Here is a 16,554-nt window from a genome sequence, read left to right on the forward strand (position 1 = left end):
TCCCCGCGCGAGCTGCAGCCAATCGGCGCGGGGCGAGGCGGCTGCGCGCGCCGCTCCGGGGCCGCCATCTTGTGGGAGGGCGCAGGCGAAGGGCAGAAGGCGGCGGGCACGGCGGCGGCAGCGGCCGAGGTACCGTGGGTCGAGGGGCGGCCCGGGGCAGGGGTCGGTCCGGTCCGGTCCGGTCCCGCGGGGGGGGAGGGCGGCTCTCCACAGCGCCGGGCCGCGGCTGTTCCCTGGGGCACCCGCGACCTTCGCCGGCGTTGTCCCTCCCTCCGTATCCGCGGCGCCGCCGCGTCCCTTCCCGGCCCGAGGCAAGTGCGGGGTCGCGTGTGTCAGAGCAGCCGGCGTTGTCAGGGGTAAGGGCAGCAGGGCAAGGGCACCCGGCTCCTCCGGGAAATAGGGCCCGTGTAGTGCCTTCTCGCCATCGAAAGGACGCAGCGGCGCCTTTTCAGGCTTTTACATCGGTCAGGCACGAGAAAAGATGACCTTGGCTCTCCAAAGTCTTTCCAAGTCGTGTGCGGCAAACGTTTAGGGGGCTGTTTTATTAAAGTTTTTAGCTATGGCACAGTCAGTCGAGTTACCCTTACCTGGTTATACGCCAGAAGTAACACTACTGGAGTATGTTAGATAAGAGATAGGTAACACACAAGGGCTGTTTTAGTGAGCACAGCATTGGCTGTGTGGTTTCTTGTATCTTCCTCGGGAGTACTGGTGACTGCGGCATCTGCCGGGTTTGGTGGGTAAGTGTGGTGCTCTTGGGCTGAGTCAGAAAATAAACAACAAATGTTTGTCCTATACATAAAATCCTCTTAAGAAAAACACATCCCTAAATATTAAAAAAACCCACCCTGGTCTTAGTGTACGGATGAGCAAACACTGGAACAGGTTCCCCTGAACCGTTATGGAGTCTGCATCTCTGAAGATGCTAAAAGCCTGACTGTATGTGTTCCTGGGTGACCTGCTGTAGACTCTGCAATCTGCAGAGGTGCCAACCTAAACGTGCCAGGGAACCTGCAATTTGCTGCTGCTGCAGCCACACCAGGCTTTTGTGTTTCTGAACTTCTTAGAGCAGATCTGAAACTTTAGTCCAGACAACGGATAAAATACAAAAGTCTGCCCTCCTCTTAGTGGTTCTGGTGTTTCTGTGAAAGCACTTCAAAGGCTTTGTAGCTGGCTTAAGTAATTTTCTGATCTGAAAAGTAACTGGGGGAAAAAAATGTTTTTATACTGGGGTGGGGAACTAAGATGCAATAGAAGTGCGCAACTGAGAGCAGAGCAGTTCTTGTTAACAACCCTTGCAATCTACCTTAGTGTAAAAGTTGCAGAATGGCATTTTGAATCACAAAACAGAGTAGGGGTCTACCCTGCATCTTGTCATCAAGTTTTTGAGTATGAAATTGAAGCTGTTTCTTAGCTGAACTAGTGAAGAATTGATCTTAGTTGAGTGTTGCAGATTCCAGAACAGTTGGTAGAAATTTGTCTAAGTTCAATGGTTGTAGGCAAGACTGGTAAGTCTCTTCTTTATAAGTGCTTTCAGGAATTTTCCCTTTTATAATCATCATCCTGGCTCTTTTTTCATGTTTAAACTTGGTTAAATGAACTCTGAAAATCATAAATGTTCTTCCTTTCAGAACCTCTCGTTTGCTTATCTGCTCATGTCAGCTGTTTTGTACCTCAAAATACAGTGCCCTGGATGTGCCTGCTCCTTTGTGTGTCCCCTGCTTGTTGAGTGTCCTGAAAGCAGGTTTAGTAGCTGACAATGGAATGGCGAAGCTCGGTGTAGAGATGGATTTGATTTTCCTATCCTGTCCAACTGACTTTAAATTAATTGACTGTCCTGTATTGCTTTTTAGGACAAGCAGCCATGGCTGGCCATGACTCGGGATCTCAACACCAGTTCACTGGATTTCAGAAGTACTTTAATTCCTATACCATCATAGGCAGGAGGAATGTATGTATATGTACATTAAGTTTTGTAGTCTAGTATAATGATGTTTTCTGGGGTTTAGACTGAAACTAAATTTAACTTTGTTTTCCAGTATGTAATAGCAACGTACACAGCTGTTGCACTCATCGCCCTGTATTTCAAGTTTAGGCCTAAGAAGCAAACTCCTGCTGTGGCAGATAAGTAAATGGTAAGTGGCTGATGTTGTTCCAGGACCAAAATGCTTCAATGCCAGCTCAGGAAGGAGTGATGAAGGACAAGTTGCCAATAAGACAATGCAGTGAGAGAGGGATAAACACAGGCATGTGAACTTCGTATTTATAATTTTAAACCTCAAACTGTAGCATCAACTTATTTGGGGGCATTCTGGATGAAGTGAGCTATTAAAGGGAGTGTAGAAAGTATGGCATGCCAGTATGCATCTTGTTCTTCTGACATGGTAGATGGGACTGGGGCAGGGTGCAGGGAGGAAGAGTAAGCAAGGAAGGAGGACTGGAAGGATGTTGCATTGAGGTCTGCCTATGACTATTAGGTGCTTCTGGTCTGTGCTTTTGTTGTAAAATACGGATAACTTGCTTTATAGGTTATTGAAATAATAAAGTAGTACTTGAGGACTTACTTCTTGGTTGTATTAGAATTCCAAATAGAGATTAATGCATGCTGTTAAAACCTTTCTTTGAACTAAGTAAAGGAGCACTGTATGATGGAACTGTGTATGTTGCACCCCTCATTATTCAAGGCCCATGCAGAAGTGACTGGACTTGTTTAGCAACAACACAGTGTTACAAAATTTTGGAGTCACTTTCAAATCCAGGACTTCCACTGAAATGGCATTTTCATGACAAAATGCAAGGTATGGGCTGTCCTCATAGCCTGCAAAAAGGGATATAACACGATAAGCTTGAGCATCGTTGTTGTGTGTTAAGGGGACATCAGTCACTTCTTCCTGAGTGTGCTGAAATCTGTTTGCTCATAACTAAAATTGTTTGGGCCTGGGGCAGGGGGATTCTCAGTTACCACCGTGCAAGACTTGCTATGTTTGATCTCTGTTCTCTTGGCAGGTTGCTGGCATGTCTGAACCTCCAATCTGTGTCACTGTAACGCAAGCTGATGGCCTGTTGTGCTAATAAAATATAAATAATTGTTTTATTGGAAATATGAAATGGTGCAAAAAACCTTATGTGTGGCACTTCTCTTTTTTTTTCTTCTGTCAAAAATAATTATTTGTAGTAGAGATGGAGTAGCTGATCCCTATCATTACTGTTTAGGATGTGTTTCAACAACAGCAAAGTTAAGGTGTTCTGAGCTCCCAGCAGTAACCTAGGAAGTGTTCAAGGGCTTTTTTTTTTTCTTAAAGCCATTTGTACGTGCTGGCCCTGTTGAACAAACCTAATTTTCCTTTCCTATGAGTGTGTTTGCTGCACAGATGGCTTCAGCTGTATTCCATGCTCTGGCTGAATCATGGTGATTGTAACAGTGTAATAAAGTAGCTAGAATCTGTCACCCACCTTTACAACAATATTTACCTGACATGGCTACTCATCAAGGTAACCATTTCTGATTGTTTCTCTTAGCAGAGTGCTCACAGTTACAAGCACTGCTCTTGCTTCCATTGCAGCCATCAAGGGAAGAAAGTATCTTCGTGTAACATATAGGCACAAGCCATGTGGTTTTAGTATTTATTGTAATATCAAAAGTATAAAACTGTACAAAATACAAAGGCAGAATGTGGCAGTGTTTTCTTTAAGCTGTCAAAAAATTGTACTTAAATCCAACTAGTCATACTGAGAGCTAGGAAATTTTGTTGAGGTACCATTAGACAAATAAAATCATAATAATTTAATTTTAACCTTTTTTCTTTAAAGAAAATTTCTAGGTGAGCTTTCTAGTGACTTTTCCACACTTTATTTTGATGTATAATGCCTGCAGAATACCTTTACTCCAAGAGTTAGAGCCAGACAAGAGATGAGGGGAGGTAGTTCTCCATTTACTCGGCCTTAAAAATGACATGTCTTGTTTTTATTTTCACTAGAGAGCCAGCAGTGTTTAAGTGTTCAAGCCCTTCCTGGGAAGTGATAAGGAACACACAACAGATTTCCCTGCATACATCTTGTAAGAGATGGAAAATGAGAACAAACCCACATCACACTGGGCCTGGCCTTTAGTGGTGGCAGTTTCTGTTCAAAATCAGACACTCTACTTCTCAATGTTCTGCACGTTTCACTGTTCTTTAGAAATAAACCACTGAGCTTTACTGGTTGCTCAGGAGGACTCACTGTGGTACAATGCTTTTGTGGGTGGAAACTGTCACTTAAGCAGACAAGCTGGACTTTCAAAAGCAAACTGATCATACACTTATCCTTTCACTCTGCTATATTGTTTCAATTTCTTAGCTTTCTTACATTTTTTATGTTAAACCTTATGTAGAAAGAACACAGGTTTTTAAAGTTCTTTTAGATCTAATACAAAGTAAAGGGTTTAAGTCCACTTTTTTAATAGTGGGTATTTCAGTTGTGCAGTCCCCCTTTTTATTTTCTCATTCAATAAAGTATGAAAGTAAATAAAGTTCACATTGGTTGCTTGTCACACTGACAGTACTGGCTACCTGTGAAAAACAGAGTAACAAGATCTGTTTCTGACACCGCAGAAGAGCACAGGAGTTTGAAATCTTTTCAGGACTTAGTACTTGGCTGATAAAACCCGTGCCCAGAACTTCACGGCAGTTCCATGACCACAAGCATCGGAGTGTCAGAGCGGCTCCGCCCCAGTAGTTGCTGTGATCCTCTCACCACACCTGCTGCCCAGCACAGGATATAGTGAATCAAACTCCAGTCTTCTTTCCTGAAACTGGACAGTTTTTGCTTGTGTTTGAGACTGATGAAACATTTACTTACCATAAATTAAGTGCTTTAAAAAAATCATCAAGGCTGTTAACTTTTCACAAGTTTCAGCAGAGCTCAGTACCGTCTCTGAGAGGAGACAGCTCATTTCGTATATACATATATATGTTCAAAAGCACCACGAACAGTTCCTTCTTTTACAGCCACGATGTCTTGTCAATCTCCAGCAGTTTCAAACTGCAGATAAATATGAAACACCAGAACTGAGAAACGCTGCCTGCATTAATTTACAGTTTCATTTTCCCTGCAACAGACTCGTGGGGATCCTTCTGTACAAGACATTTCTCCTTGTCTCACATCCTGAGGTCGGTTCTGCAATGCAGTGGCACAGTCCATCTCAGCTTCCCAATTTACTGTGAACTGTAGGCTCCTGCAGCCAGCAGCAGGTTCCTGCGTGTGAAATGGAGATGAACAACTGGGGTTGATTTGGTCATGTATGTACCCAGTAACAAGTCCTGTGAGTTTTCAGGCAAGTTTATGTGTCCAGTGGCTGTAGTAAAGTCATCAGTTTCTAAATCTTCAAATGCCTTCACAGCATCCCACAGACGAACTGTGTTATCCATTGAACCTAAAAAGAAAAAAAAACACAACAGTTTATAGGTATTTTATTAATAAAAGGGTATATAAAACATGTTGCTGGGGAGCATGTTAACAGAACTAAAAGCTCAGAAAGCAAGAGACTATAGCAAGCATCTAACATACTGCATACACACGTAAAAGTTATGAGGATTTCAGCTTTCCTGTAGTCTAAGCTGGGTGTCCTGTAGACAAAACAAAAAGAACTGCTCTCAGAACACCTGGGTTTGGATCAAATCACCTACCACTGAAAAAGCAGGACCATCCTGTGGGCTGGTCCTCCTTTTCAGTGGTAGGTGATATGATCCAATGCCAATTGCAGGTAAAGTTTATGATTTTAAGTCACATAATAAGAGTTTCTTTGTATGGTATAGGGAATACAGTGGAATTTTGCAAGCAAAGTGGCCTATGCTTTCACTGGAACACTGGCAGATAAACTGGAATAACCACTAAGCAGGCTGGATCAAACCTGTATCCTGTCTGTTAGCTTTCACTCCTGCAGCAGTAGCTCCCAGAGGATTCTCACTGCACTGTATTTAGGAACATATTACTAAACAAATCTAGAATATTCCTAGCCTGGTTTCATGAGGAAATTACCCTCAAGTAATTAGTGTCTGTCCATCATTTCTTCAACTTGTTGGCTAATTTCAAGCAGTTGAAAAAACAGAGTAAGTTTCAAATTCATGAAATAACTACACATTTTAAGAAAACAGTTCACTGAACATAGAGAGACAAAACTTTGTGCCTCCATGAAGGGAAAACTAGCAAAGGAGCTCTGGTATATTAGACACCAGAGAACCCATGTGGACAGGAAGGAAAAACAAGCAAGCTTCACAAGTTCTGCTGCTCACAGACCTGTTCATTAATATTATATGCCCATATCTACATCAAAAATCTACCATGAAGAAATAGTAAGGGTGTGCATAACTCATATTCCTTTCTATCCCTTCCTCTTTCTTTAGTCCTTCTGCATTCCCAGTCCCATCCCATTCCAGTATCCTGAACCTCTCTAGTCCAGCCACTTTTTGTCTGCCCTAGGGTTATTGCTTCAGATTCCACCCCCAACACTGTACAGATTCACAACCTTCACTATCATCTAAGTGCATAACACCTTCAGTTCCTGGAAGGGTGAGGGGTCACACTTCAGTGAAGTATTCGCCTTTGTACCAGCAGTTTTAAGTTGCTGCTTTTGCTAAGCAAGTGATTCTTCTTTGTCTTTCTCAATTTAAGGAACCAATTATATCATTCCTGTTCAGACTTATGGAACACGATGGAAACTTCACTGTTTCTGGTAAATTTTACCTGATGCTAAAATCTCCCCATCTCTACTGAATCTGAGCGCGTAGATAGTGTCAGTGTGCCCTTTCAATTCGCCAACCATCAAGCCATGTCCGATATCCCATAGCAGAACTCTTCCATCTGTTGCTCCAGTAGCCAGGAATCTTCCATTAGGAGAAAATGCCAATGAATGAATTGGTCCCTAAAATAGACATTGAGGGGCAACCAAACAAGTTAATTAAGTCTACTCACATTCAGTCAGTCACGCTGTGTTTGAAACAGTACTGTTTAGAATCTCATCACAGAAATAAAATCTCTTTTACACTGAATGATATGGCTTTACCTTATGTCCAGTGAATATTCTTACACAATTCCCATTCAAAACATCCCAGAGCCGTATAGTCCTGTCTGCTGAGCCTGTGGCAATATAGTTGGAATTTGGATGAAATCGGGTACAGGTGACATCAGCAAGATGGCCAGCAAATATCCGTAGTGGCTGATAGTGATCTGTTGCCCACAGACTGAAAAGAAAAGCTTTATTAATAAAATGAACCCTAAAGAAGTTCAGTATCTGTACCTGTGGGTGCAGCTCCAGAGGAAGCCACAAACATGCTCAGAGGGCTGAAGAACCTCTCCTATGAGGAAAGGCTGAGAGAGTTGGGGCTGTTCAGCCTGAAGAAGAGTTGCCTCTGGGGAGACCCTGTTGTGGCCCTTCAGTACTTGTAAGAAACGTGGACAGACTTTTTATCAGGGCCTGTTGCAACAGGAGAAGGGATAACAGTTTTAAACTAAAGGAGGATAACTTTAGACCAGATAAAAGAAGAAATTTTTATAATGAGGGTGGTGAAACACTGGCACAGGTTGCACAGAGACGTGGTGGATGCCCCATCCCTGGAACATTCAAGGTCAGGTTGGACGGGGTTCTGAGCAACCTGATCTTGTTGAAGATGTCCCTGCTTATTGCAGGGGAGTTGGACTAGATGACTTTAAAGGTCCCTTCGAACCCAAGCTATTCTGTGATTCTACGATTTTATTTCTCACTGTAGCTCAGTGAGAAATAAAAGTAATTATGTAGTGATTTCATACAGGTCATTTTATTAAATTAGCAGGAGTTTTTTTTAAAAAATATACCTCAGAAGTGAGAAATAAAGAATGTTCTGTCAAGCTGGTAAACAACTGGAAGAGAATACTTCTAATCAGAGGGGTCACATTAGAGGACATCATCTCTTTAGTCATCAGATAATATTATGTGTGTTGAAAAAAATAGTAAAACTACATTAAAACATTTGTTCGGTATTTTAATTGACATGAAATAAAATTCATTTTCAGTAATAGGGTAGACTAGAGTATATCAGCTAATCACTTTCAGGGTTAATCCACCACAAACTGATCCAGACAAATAAAAAACACATCCAGTTTCTTACCGAGCCACTCTGTCGTGTCCCCCTGACACAAAGTAATAACCATAAGGAGAGAACTGTGTATCCCATACTGGATAGTTGTGTCCTTTATATCCCACCAAACAGGTGAATGTTTGGAGACTCCACAATCTGACAGTGCCATCCTCAGAACAGGACAACAGATAGTTCCTGTCACAGGAGAAAGTATAGTGTATTACATATCAAACTCACACTGGGGCTGTGTAACCATTGCATAAACACTGCAAGATGTCCATGATAAAATTGTCCCCTGAGCAGCACCTGTTTAGCATGTCACACATAAATCAGCATTTTGGTGGGGTAAGCAACAATAACCAATTCAAGCAGAATCCAGTCCTAGGCCCTTATGCAAAAGAGAAGATTGGACATTGATGATTAATTCTGTACTGAGGGGAGAGAGAAAAAAACCCGCACACCACAGAGTTGGTCTTTACTCAGGAATTCCAGTTACATGAAAAAATTACTAGTAAACTGCTATGCTATGTTACTTTAAAAAAATCTTTTAATGTAACTCTGAACAAAATTTCAGGATTCCTTGAAATAGAAATCATATCGTGTTCACATTCTCAATTAATAATTATAGACTATGAATACATAGTCTATAATGTTCCACACAAAGTTCACTTATCAGCTGTGTTTCTGTGATGGTTGTTTCCCAACTAGACACAAGCAAAAGCAAGACTTGAGACATTTAAACCTCCTTTCTACTGTCCAGACTCCCATAACTATGTAATGGGTTTAAATCTCTTATTTTAAAGACACTGATACATTTTGAAAATGTCTCAATAGAATATGAGAAATTTGAAGTGTAACGATGTGCTGATTCTGGTTTTATGTTTTGCAATACTATAAGTTAAATCAGTGCTGCAGTATTTTTCCTCTATCTCAGTTAGTTAAAACCCAGCTTAAACTACAGTTTGCAAAATAGATGGTCTATTTTGCCATCTGTGAACCTCCAAAGCAGTGCTGGTATTCTCAGCTCCTATTGATATCAGTAATAGCTGACAGTGCTCAACACCCTGAGCATTATGAGCACTTGCACAGTTTCTTACAAGCTACATGAACAAGAATTGCTTTAGCCTGGAATAAGCTTCATTAAGAGTAGGTTTTCATTCATTAGCATGCAATTAAAACTGAAGACAAGCAAACTAGTTAGCTTTTACCTATCAGGACTGAAGCTGGTGCCATAGACAGGTCCACTGTGACCATATAAAATCTTCAACTCACTTGCTGTTTTCTCATCCATGATCCTCTCCAAGACATCATCCGATTCTTTGTCGATAAGACTGAGGTCTGCAAGATTTCAAAGTTCATGTATCAGAATAACTGTCAGAAGTTCAAAAATAAATGTAATCATGACATCATCTCAGTTAAATATCAAGATTAAGAAATGTTTGCATGGTATCCAGTTTCTACCACAACACATTATTACACAAACGGCAGAATTAAAGATGCCTGGTTTCCATGAACTTGTGTAGGTGTTGAGCTACAAGACCTTCTCCTCAATCCTTCTCAGTTCCCTCCTATCGTTTCCTCCAGGGTACCTCTAGTCTCTCGCCTAGATCACCTAAATCTAACTGTCCACTACACCCAGTGGTTACCATCCAGTTAAGAAGCAATATGGCTAGTTCCACACTAGTTATGGCCAGTTCCATACTAGCTATGGCTAGTTCCAAGCTCTGTGCACTGAGCACCTCACAGCAGGGGTACATGACCAGATTTCTCATTCCTTTAGAATGTTTCTAATGGTAGTACATAAGATGTAATCATACATCCGTGCACATTTTTTTCTATGAAGTGAAGGATCTAACCACTGAAGACAACTCCTCTGTCACAGATATCTTTCCCTGTTCAGGCAGAATACAGCTGTCACAAGGCATGCATGCTCATATTAAGCGTTACTGTCTTAATTACCTGCTGCTGTTTTCACACTACGTAGCTTTTTTGGAGTCACAGACCACACTCTGACAGTAGAGTCAGCAAAGCCTCCTACAATCATGCTGGAGTCATCTGTAATATCCACTGCAGTCAGACCCTAGACACAAAATATCCATTTATATTGTTTACACCTGTCATGATGCATTTCAAGTACTACAAAATCCTAAGAACTAATAAAAAGGTAATTCAGCTTATTTACAAAAATAGATGGAATTATTCTAGGATAAACATAAACACATATGAATTCCTGCCCTATTAAAAATAAAATTCTATGTATGAAGCACAGTCAATAGCGACAAATAGTAACTGCCTTCCAGTATTCTGGTGCCAAACACCTACTGCATTCTGTAGGATACACTTAAGGGCCCACAGGAAAAGTGAAAGAAGGAATTATGGCAAAATCCAAGCAAAACCGAGGACCATGGAAATTTTATAGTTTAAGGAGTCTTCAAAGGGAATTTTGAACATTTTGGAACATAAACTTTGCAACGCCTATTCCAAATACTCCAATAACCCTTGCCAACACCATTATGTCTTCTTTCTTTTTTAAGAGTAATGTTCATAATTTTGATTCCCTTTTCCATATTATCCAAACTCTTCTTTCACCAACCTGGTAAGCGTTAAGGAATGTGTAGAAACAGATGGAGGGCAGGCACTCTGGACCAAGACGCACACGCCTTGCAGCTTCCTTCATATTCATTACTTTATCCAGCTTGTCAGAGTCTTTCAGTTCAGGCAGAGGAATTCTACACAAGAAGCACATGTTTTTACAAAATAAAAGCACCTTCCGTATTATTAATCCAAACAAATAATGTGAAACCTTCACATGCAACCCTATACCTCAATATTCAAATAAGAAACAATAATTAGAAAAAATGAAAGATTATGTAGAAGACTAACTGATGAGAGAGCAAGCCAGTAGCTTCAAGAATTTCAGACAGGCAGAGGAACAAAATAATTAATAAACTGATTATGACTGAAAAGATTAGTGGGTAACTAAGTAAAACTTTATCAAGGGAAATCTAGATTGACTCAAAGGGCAATGACAGAGGGTTATATGCTAAGGTTTCCATTACCTCCCTTAGAAGTCTTATGGCTAAAGCTGTGTACAGCTGAAATAGCCAACTGCTAAAAATGCCATGTGAACAGTGACGCAGACTTGGCACAACAAGCCTGGATTTTAAAGACTTTCCTATGCATCGTTTCCTTGGTACCTGTTTTGGGGAGGAGCATTAGGGTCCTGCTTTTTACTTTTTGACCCTACATTATCTTTTTTAGGTTTTTTCTTCTTTGGCTTTCCTTCCTCATTTTCTCCTTCTTCATCTTCATCATCCAAAGGCACATCAAACTCTGGTTCTTTCAATAAGCCAAAAAAAACCTACAAGCCAATAAAACACACAAGACAAAACAGTAATTGCTGTTCTTACCAAAAACTAATTTTTAATGGCAACTTTTCAAGTACAAGTCCAAGCAATAGAGCTGCCCCTTTAAAACTGCTGTTTAATATTACTGCATATGTTACTGCTCAGCCCATAACAAATGTAGTACATGTTTTTCTGGTTTACTTAGCAACTGATCTGGACAACTATAAGTTCTTCCACCATCTCTTAGCCCTTCCTTAAAGTGGAATCCCTACACCTTACCTAATTTATTTGTATAGAACTGTGGTATTACACAAACAGCCCTTGCAGTAACAACCGGTGGCAAGTAAAAATTACATCTGTTGTACAAAAGAGGAAGCCAAATAGTCAGGTGTCCATTTTAAAACTCCGAAGTAATTCATGAATTGGTTTATTTCAGTGGGCTGGACACAAGGTTGTCTCTCAAAAGGTTCAGCAGTTTCTTCCGCCAAAGAGTGACATACCTTGATCTCTATTCTTGTCAACAACTGTTTGTACAGTTCACTTCCTTTCTTCACTTCATGCTGTCTTTTAAGGTATCAAGCTACAATTGTCAGTCTATACTATGGGATCTCCCTAAAAAACTAGGGAGATTTGTTTAATTATAGAAGTGCAAAAATATTTGCCTCCTACCTTTGCTTTATTAGCCTCTCGTTTTGCCTCCCCAGCCAAGCTTCCAACCATAGCATCTATCTGTTGTTTGCTGCGAGGCATTCCATCAAAGATATCAATGTAAAGATGCTCCTGAACAATGTTCCAGATCTGATTGTTCTGCTTTTCCTGAAGATGCCTCTTCAAGAGTTGGTAAGAGTCACGGGAAATACGCAGCACAAACTTGCTTGTTCGGAAATCCAGCATGGTCTCATTACCTTTCATATGCTCTTTTTTGGTTAAGCTAGACAGTACACGCAGGTCATCCTGGTAGTAGCACTCCTGATCCCCATGAAACCTATTGAAACAATTTAACAAAGGTTTATTAGGAAAACATTATCTCCTAAGGGCACACTTATTTACATTGCTTGAACATAAAACATATATGTAAGGACCATTTAGAAGCTACTGACTATATATGGGATTACTTTTCTGATGAAATTAAATTCATCCAGGGGAAGATACACCAGTGATTTACTCTGCATAGTAAGAGCATTCAGCAGTTAAAAAACAAGATGAAGAGAATACACAAATGGAACCTCTCAGGATGTCATACACCCAAAGGGCTCTTGCATGAAGTAAATAGTTACGCTTACATGTTTATTTCCAGAAATTAAACCCTAATTTGTGGTACCATATAGTACAGGGCATTTTTTATTACACAAGACTACTTGGATGCCTTTATGTCTGATTCATTATATGAATATGTACATTTCACAGTCTACGTGTTTCTCACTCTCCACTTGCATTATCTAACATATAGATAATAACTAACATGTGGCCGGAATAGAGAGATTTCTCTGAACAATTTTTCCTGCTTTCTGTAGGCCTTGCTTGATATTACTTTAGAAGTTGTAAGCTGTAATGTTTATACTTATAGACTGTGTGAAAATATGTAATGTTTATACTTCTTAGCTGTGTGTCTAGTCATAAGGTTTGAGAACACAGTATGTTTATAGTAAGAAAGCCTTGAGAAACGAGAGATAAAGGTACACCTGCAGATTTCAGAAAGCCCCTAATTAGGAAGGCCTTTACATGCCAAGTATGATTTCAGATTGCGTGGACAGAACATCAGGTCCAATGAACTGGAGACATGAGACACAGACTGAGCTATCCAATCACCTTGTTGTAAGCATGTGCCCAAAACAAACTAAATTGTATAAAAGTTAACTTATTTAAATAATAAATTGAACATCGTCTGATCACATTGATCTGTGTGCGATTTGTTCCTGATCCTCTCCGCCCGGCCACACTAACATATGTTTAGAGTTTTCCATTTTTACTCGACTTGTTATAAAATAGTTGTGGCAAGGGGCATTTTAACTATTTACCGTTACAGAACCATTTTTGCTGACCATTTGGAGGGAGACAAAGTTATCCTTTTGGATTGAAGTATTTCATAACTGGTCTGAATCCAAAAACCAAATTCAATTTAATTTTATTTTCAATTAATAAACAAATGAAACATAGCAAGAGCACAGACAATTATAGATTAGCCATAAATTAACGTCTTTAACCTCATTTGAAGAATTTCAATGTACATGCTATGATATAAGCAAATACTTAGAGTGTACATTACTTTGGCATCTCAGTGCAATTTTCAAGTGCTAAAAAATGACCCTACAATCTTTCCCTAAAGATGCAACATCTCTTCATTGATACTTTTGCAGCAAGGAGCCCATCAGCACACCATAAACATGGTTCAAAATCTGCCAATGGACAGTTCAAAAGCATGCAGTCTGCACATCTTTCTACAGGAGACTGGAAAAGAATTTAAGAACAGTTACTGCAATGCATGATGGCACCATTACTTCAGATTTCAAATCTCTTCAACTTTAAATAAGAAAAATAATATGTACATATGTATATGTATACAAACCTATGCTACTGTAGCTCACAAGTTTAACCAAAGCAGCAAACAGAAAATAACACAAATGCACAAACAAAAATTAATTACCTTTCAAAAAAAGACTTTGCCTCACTCTCATGTTGATTGTAGACCAATTCCAAGTACATGTGCACAAAGAGAGGATAAAACAGCTGAGACAACTCTGCTCGATGACAGTCCAGGGAACACTCGATGAAGTGTTTCAACCCGCTGTAGTACTCCTCATACAGCGTCGGGTCCCCTTGCTGGTTGTAGGCCGACAGCACTGCGCTCACATCCGGCTGATCCTCCACAACCACGGCGCCTCCGACTGCAAAACCATCAGCAAACAACAAGAGCTTGTCAGCCTGGAAGAGCCGGTGAGCAAAGAGTGGTCACAACCCGCTGGTCAAGTGAGGCAACAAGCAAAACACGCCGTGGGACTGTTCAGCACCAAGTCTAAACCACAGAGGTGAAAGGGTGGTGGCACTTTACAGTCCAGCAGCCAATTTTCCCAGAACCTCCAGCAGCTTTTTGGGCTTTTCCTGCCAACAGCTGCCTGTAAGGTATCTAACCCAGTGCCTAATTCAGCCAGTATTATACATATAAAGGAAGAAGCCACTAACATCACCAGAATAAGTTATCTTTACCGCTAGGGCTGGAAACTCTCAAACAAGGAGCAGAATGTAAGACATACCCACTATAATTATTTTGCATCAGTAAAAAAGCAACTTAAGTTCATTAAGTGAACAATTCACTAAGAGCACCTCGCAACTGTCACAGAACAGGAACACTTTTAACATTCCGACAGCTCTGTTCTACACAGCAGTCGTTACACACTTTCATTGTCTTGTCTTTTACATAAAAACAATCGTATTAGGTGGTGGCAGGAACAAGCTGACTTCATGCTGTGCATTCACTGGAACTCAGACTATCAGTTCCTGAAATTTCATTATACTATTCTGTAAAGCTGCCTCACGGAACCCCTTGATTAACAATATTCAGAAATTAATTATCCAAAGGACATCTCAGGTACCCAGCAACTCGATCCAGAAATGCAGAATGCCTCATCCACAAGCACCTTATGCTTCAATCAAAATGCAGCCTGTACATCAGAGCTCCGTTCTCATCCCTGCTAACTACAATGGAAATCGAGAGTCTCCTGCTACTCTGTTAGTCGAAATGGGACACAAAGATAAGGGGAAACACCTCTCATTTCGACAGTGCTCCCTTCAAACACACCAGACACCCTATTCTTGGTCCCTTGCTCCAGATCTGGACTTCTCCGCGGATTGCATGGGAAATGACACACACAGGGACCTCCCAGAAGTCCAGGGTAGACTCTCGGGGGCATGACCTGACACCAACCCTCGTGTTCCAGCACCACGGGGAAACCCCGAGGCTGCGAGTGGCACACGGGCCCCCCCTCCCAGGGGTCCCGCCGGGAGGAGGCACCGACCCCGCAGTGGCCGCGGGCCCCACCTTTCCCCGGCGGCACGGCGGCAACTGCGGCCACCCCAGGGCTGGAAGTCGCGACAGTGGCGACGCTGCCTCCGATGGCGACGGCGGCAGCGCCGGTGCCCCGGCCGAGCAGCGCCTCTCCGGAGTCCGCGTCGCTGCCGGAGCCCCCCAGGAGCCCGGCGCTGGCGGGGCTGAGCGCGGCGGCGCCCAGGTCGTCGCCGAGCAGGCGGGCTTCGCGGCGCAGGATCTCCTCGGACTCGCGGAGGTTGCTGCGCCGCAGGAACTGCAGCACGGCCACGAGTGTCTGCCGGTCCAGCGCCGCCGGGGAGGCGGCCGGGCCCGGCGCCGCGGGCTTCGCGGACGCCGCATCCCCAGCGCCCCCCACCGCCTCTCCCTCCGCCGCGGCGGCCGGGGCGGCGACGGGAGCGGCGGCGGCGGGAGGCACCGCGGGCGGCGGCGGAGGCGTCCCCGCCTCGGGGTCCGGCTGCGCCGCCGCCACCTCCGCCGGCTCCTCATGCAGCGCCGCCATCTTGCGCCGCCGCGGCCGCCGCCACGCGCGGCCGCCCTTGCGACAGTGAGGGCAAAGGACGGGCAAACCGCCGCTGCCTGCACGGGCACGCGCGGCTTCGTTTTGCGACGCTGGCGGGAGCGCTTTCCGGCTGTGAGGGGCGGTGGGAGCAGTTTTGGGGCTCCTTGCAGGGTACCAATGATGGCCTTGGGGTTGTGTGCCCTCTGGGGCCTTAGCGGCCGTGCTCCGAATTAGGTTAATTACGGCTGGGCCGCTCGGTTTTTCAGGTATTTCTAATACTGCTTCTTTTATTCGTGTTTGTTAAACAGAGGTTCTTTTGTACTCGTGGAAAGGGTGAGAGAGCTGGGGGTGTTCGGGCTGGAGAAGGCTCCGAGGAGACCTTAGACCACCTTCCAGTGCCTAAAGGGGCTACAGGAGAGCTGGAAAGTGACTTCTTACAAGGGCATGTAGTGACAGGACAAGGGAGAATGGCTTTAAACTGTCAGAGGGCGGGTTTAAATTAGATATTGGGAAGAAATTCTTCACTGTGAGGGTGGTGAGGCACAGGAACAGGTTGCTCAGAGAAGCTGT

The 16,554-nt window shown here is 42.8% G+C and overlaps 2 protein-coding genes across 2 annotated transcripts; one reads left to right on the plus strand and one right to left on the minus strand.

Annotated features, from left to right (window-relative positions):
- The first annotated feature begins 1 nt into the window (after nt 1).
- Nucleotides 2-3,120, plus strand: ATP5MD (ATP synthase membrane subunit DAPIT). Its single transcript, XM_027672112.1, has 4 exons — nt 2-129; nt 1,854-1,951; nt 2,040-2,135; nt 3,007-3,120. Exons 2-3 carry the CDS (start codon nt 1,865-1,867, stop codon nt 2,130-2,132), a joined length of 180 nt encoding a protein of 59 aa, XP_027527913.1. The 5' UTR covers nt 2-129; nt 1,854-1,864; the 3' UTR covers nt 2,133-2,135; nt 3,007-3,120.
- Nucleotides 3,121-3,610: 490 nt separating this feature from the next.
- TAF5 (TATA-box binding protein associated factor 5) lies at nt 3,611-15,989 on the minus strand. Its single transcript, XM_027672110.1, has 11 exons — nt 15,477-15,989; nt 14,085-14,325; nt 12,110-12,425; nt 11,291-11,454; nt 10,687-10,822; nt 10,053-10,173; nt 9,302-9,431; nt 8,124-8,288; nt 7,043-7,220; nt 6,724-6,901; nt 3,611-5,413 (listed from the first exon to the last, which is right to left on the minus strand). The coding sequence occupies exons 1-11, from the start codon at nt 15,982-15,984 to the stop codon at nt 5,196-5,198; spliced, it is 2,355 nt and encodes a 784-aa protein (XP_027527911.1). The 5' UTR covers nt 15,985-15,989; the 3' UTR covers nt 3,611-5,195.
- Nucleotides 15,990-16,554: the final 565 nt, after the last annotated feature.

This window comes from Neopelma chrysocephalum, unplaced genomic scaffold (genome assembly GCF_003984885.1).
Source record: "Neopelma chrysocephalum unplaced genomic scaffold, ASM398488v2 Primary Assembly neopelma1_97390, whole genome shotgun sequence".
NCBI classification, from domain to species: domain Eukaryota; kingdom Metazoa; phylum Chordata; class Aves; order Passeriformes; family Pipridae; genus Neopelma; species Neopelma chrysocephalum.

Bases quoted from the DNA above. Each gene is read 5' to 3' on its own strand.
- ATP5MD (XM_027672112.1), top strand. From the start codon at position 1,865: ATGGCTGGCCATGACTCGGGATCTCAACACCAGTTCACTGGATTTCAG. The intron at 1,952-2,039 runs GTATGTATATGT...TTTGTTTTCCAG, and splicing joins CCATCATAGGCAGGAGGAAT to TATGTAATAGCAACGTACAC.
- TAF5 (XM_027672110.1), bottom strand. From the start codon at position 15,984: ATGGCGGCGCTGCATGAGGAGCCGGCGGAGGTGGCGGCGGCGCAGCCG. The intron at 11,455-12,109 runs GTAGGAGGCAAA...ATTGGCTTGTAG, and splicing joins GAGAGGCTAATAAAGCAAAG to GTTTTTTTTGGCTTATTGAA. The intron at 8,289-9,301 runs GTAAAAGCTAAC...CTCCTGTGACAG, and splicing joins ACCAGCTTCAGTCCTGATAG to GAACTATCTGTTGTCCTGTT.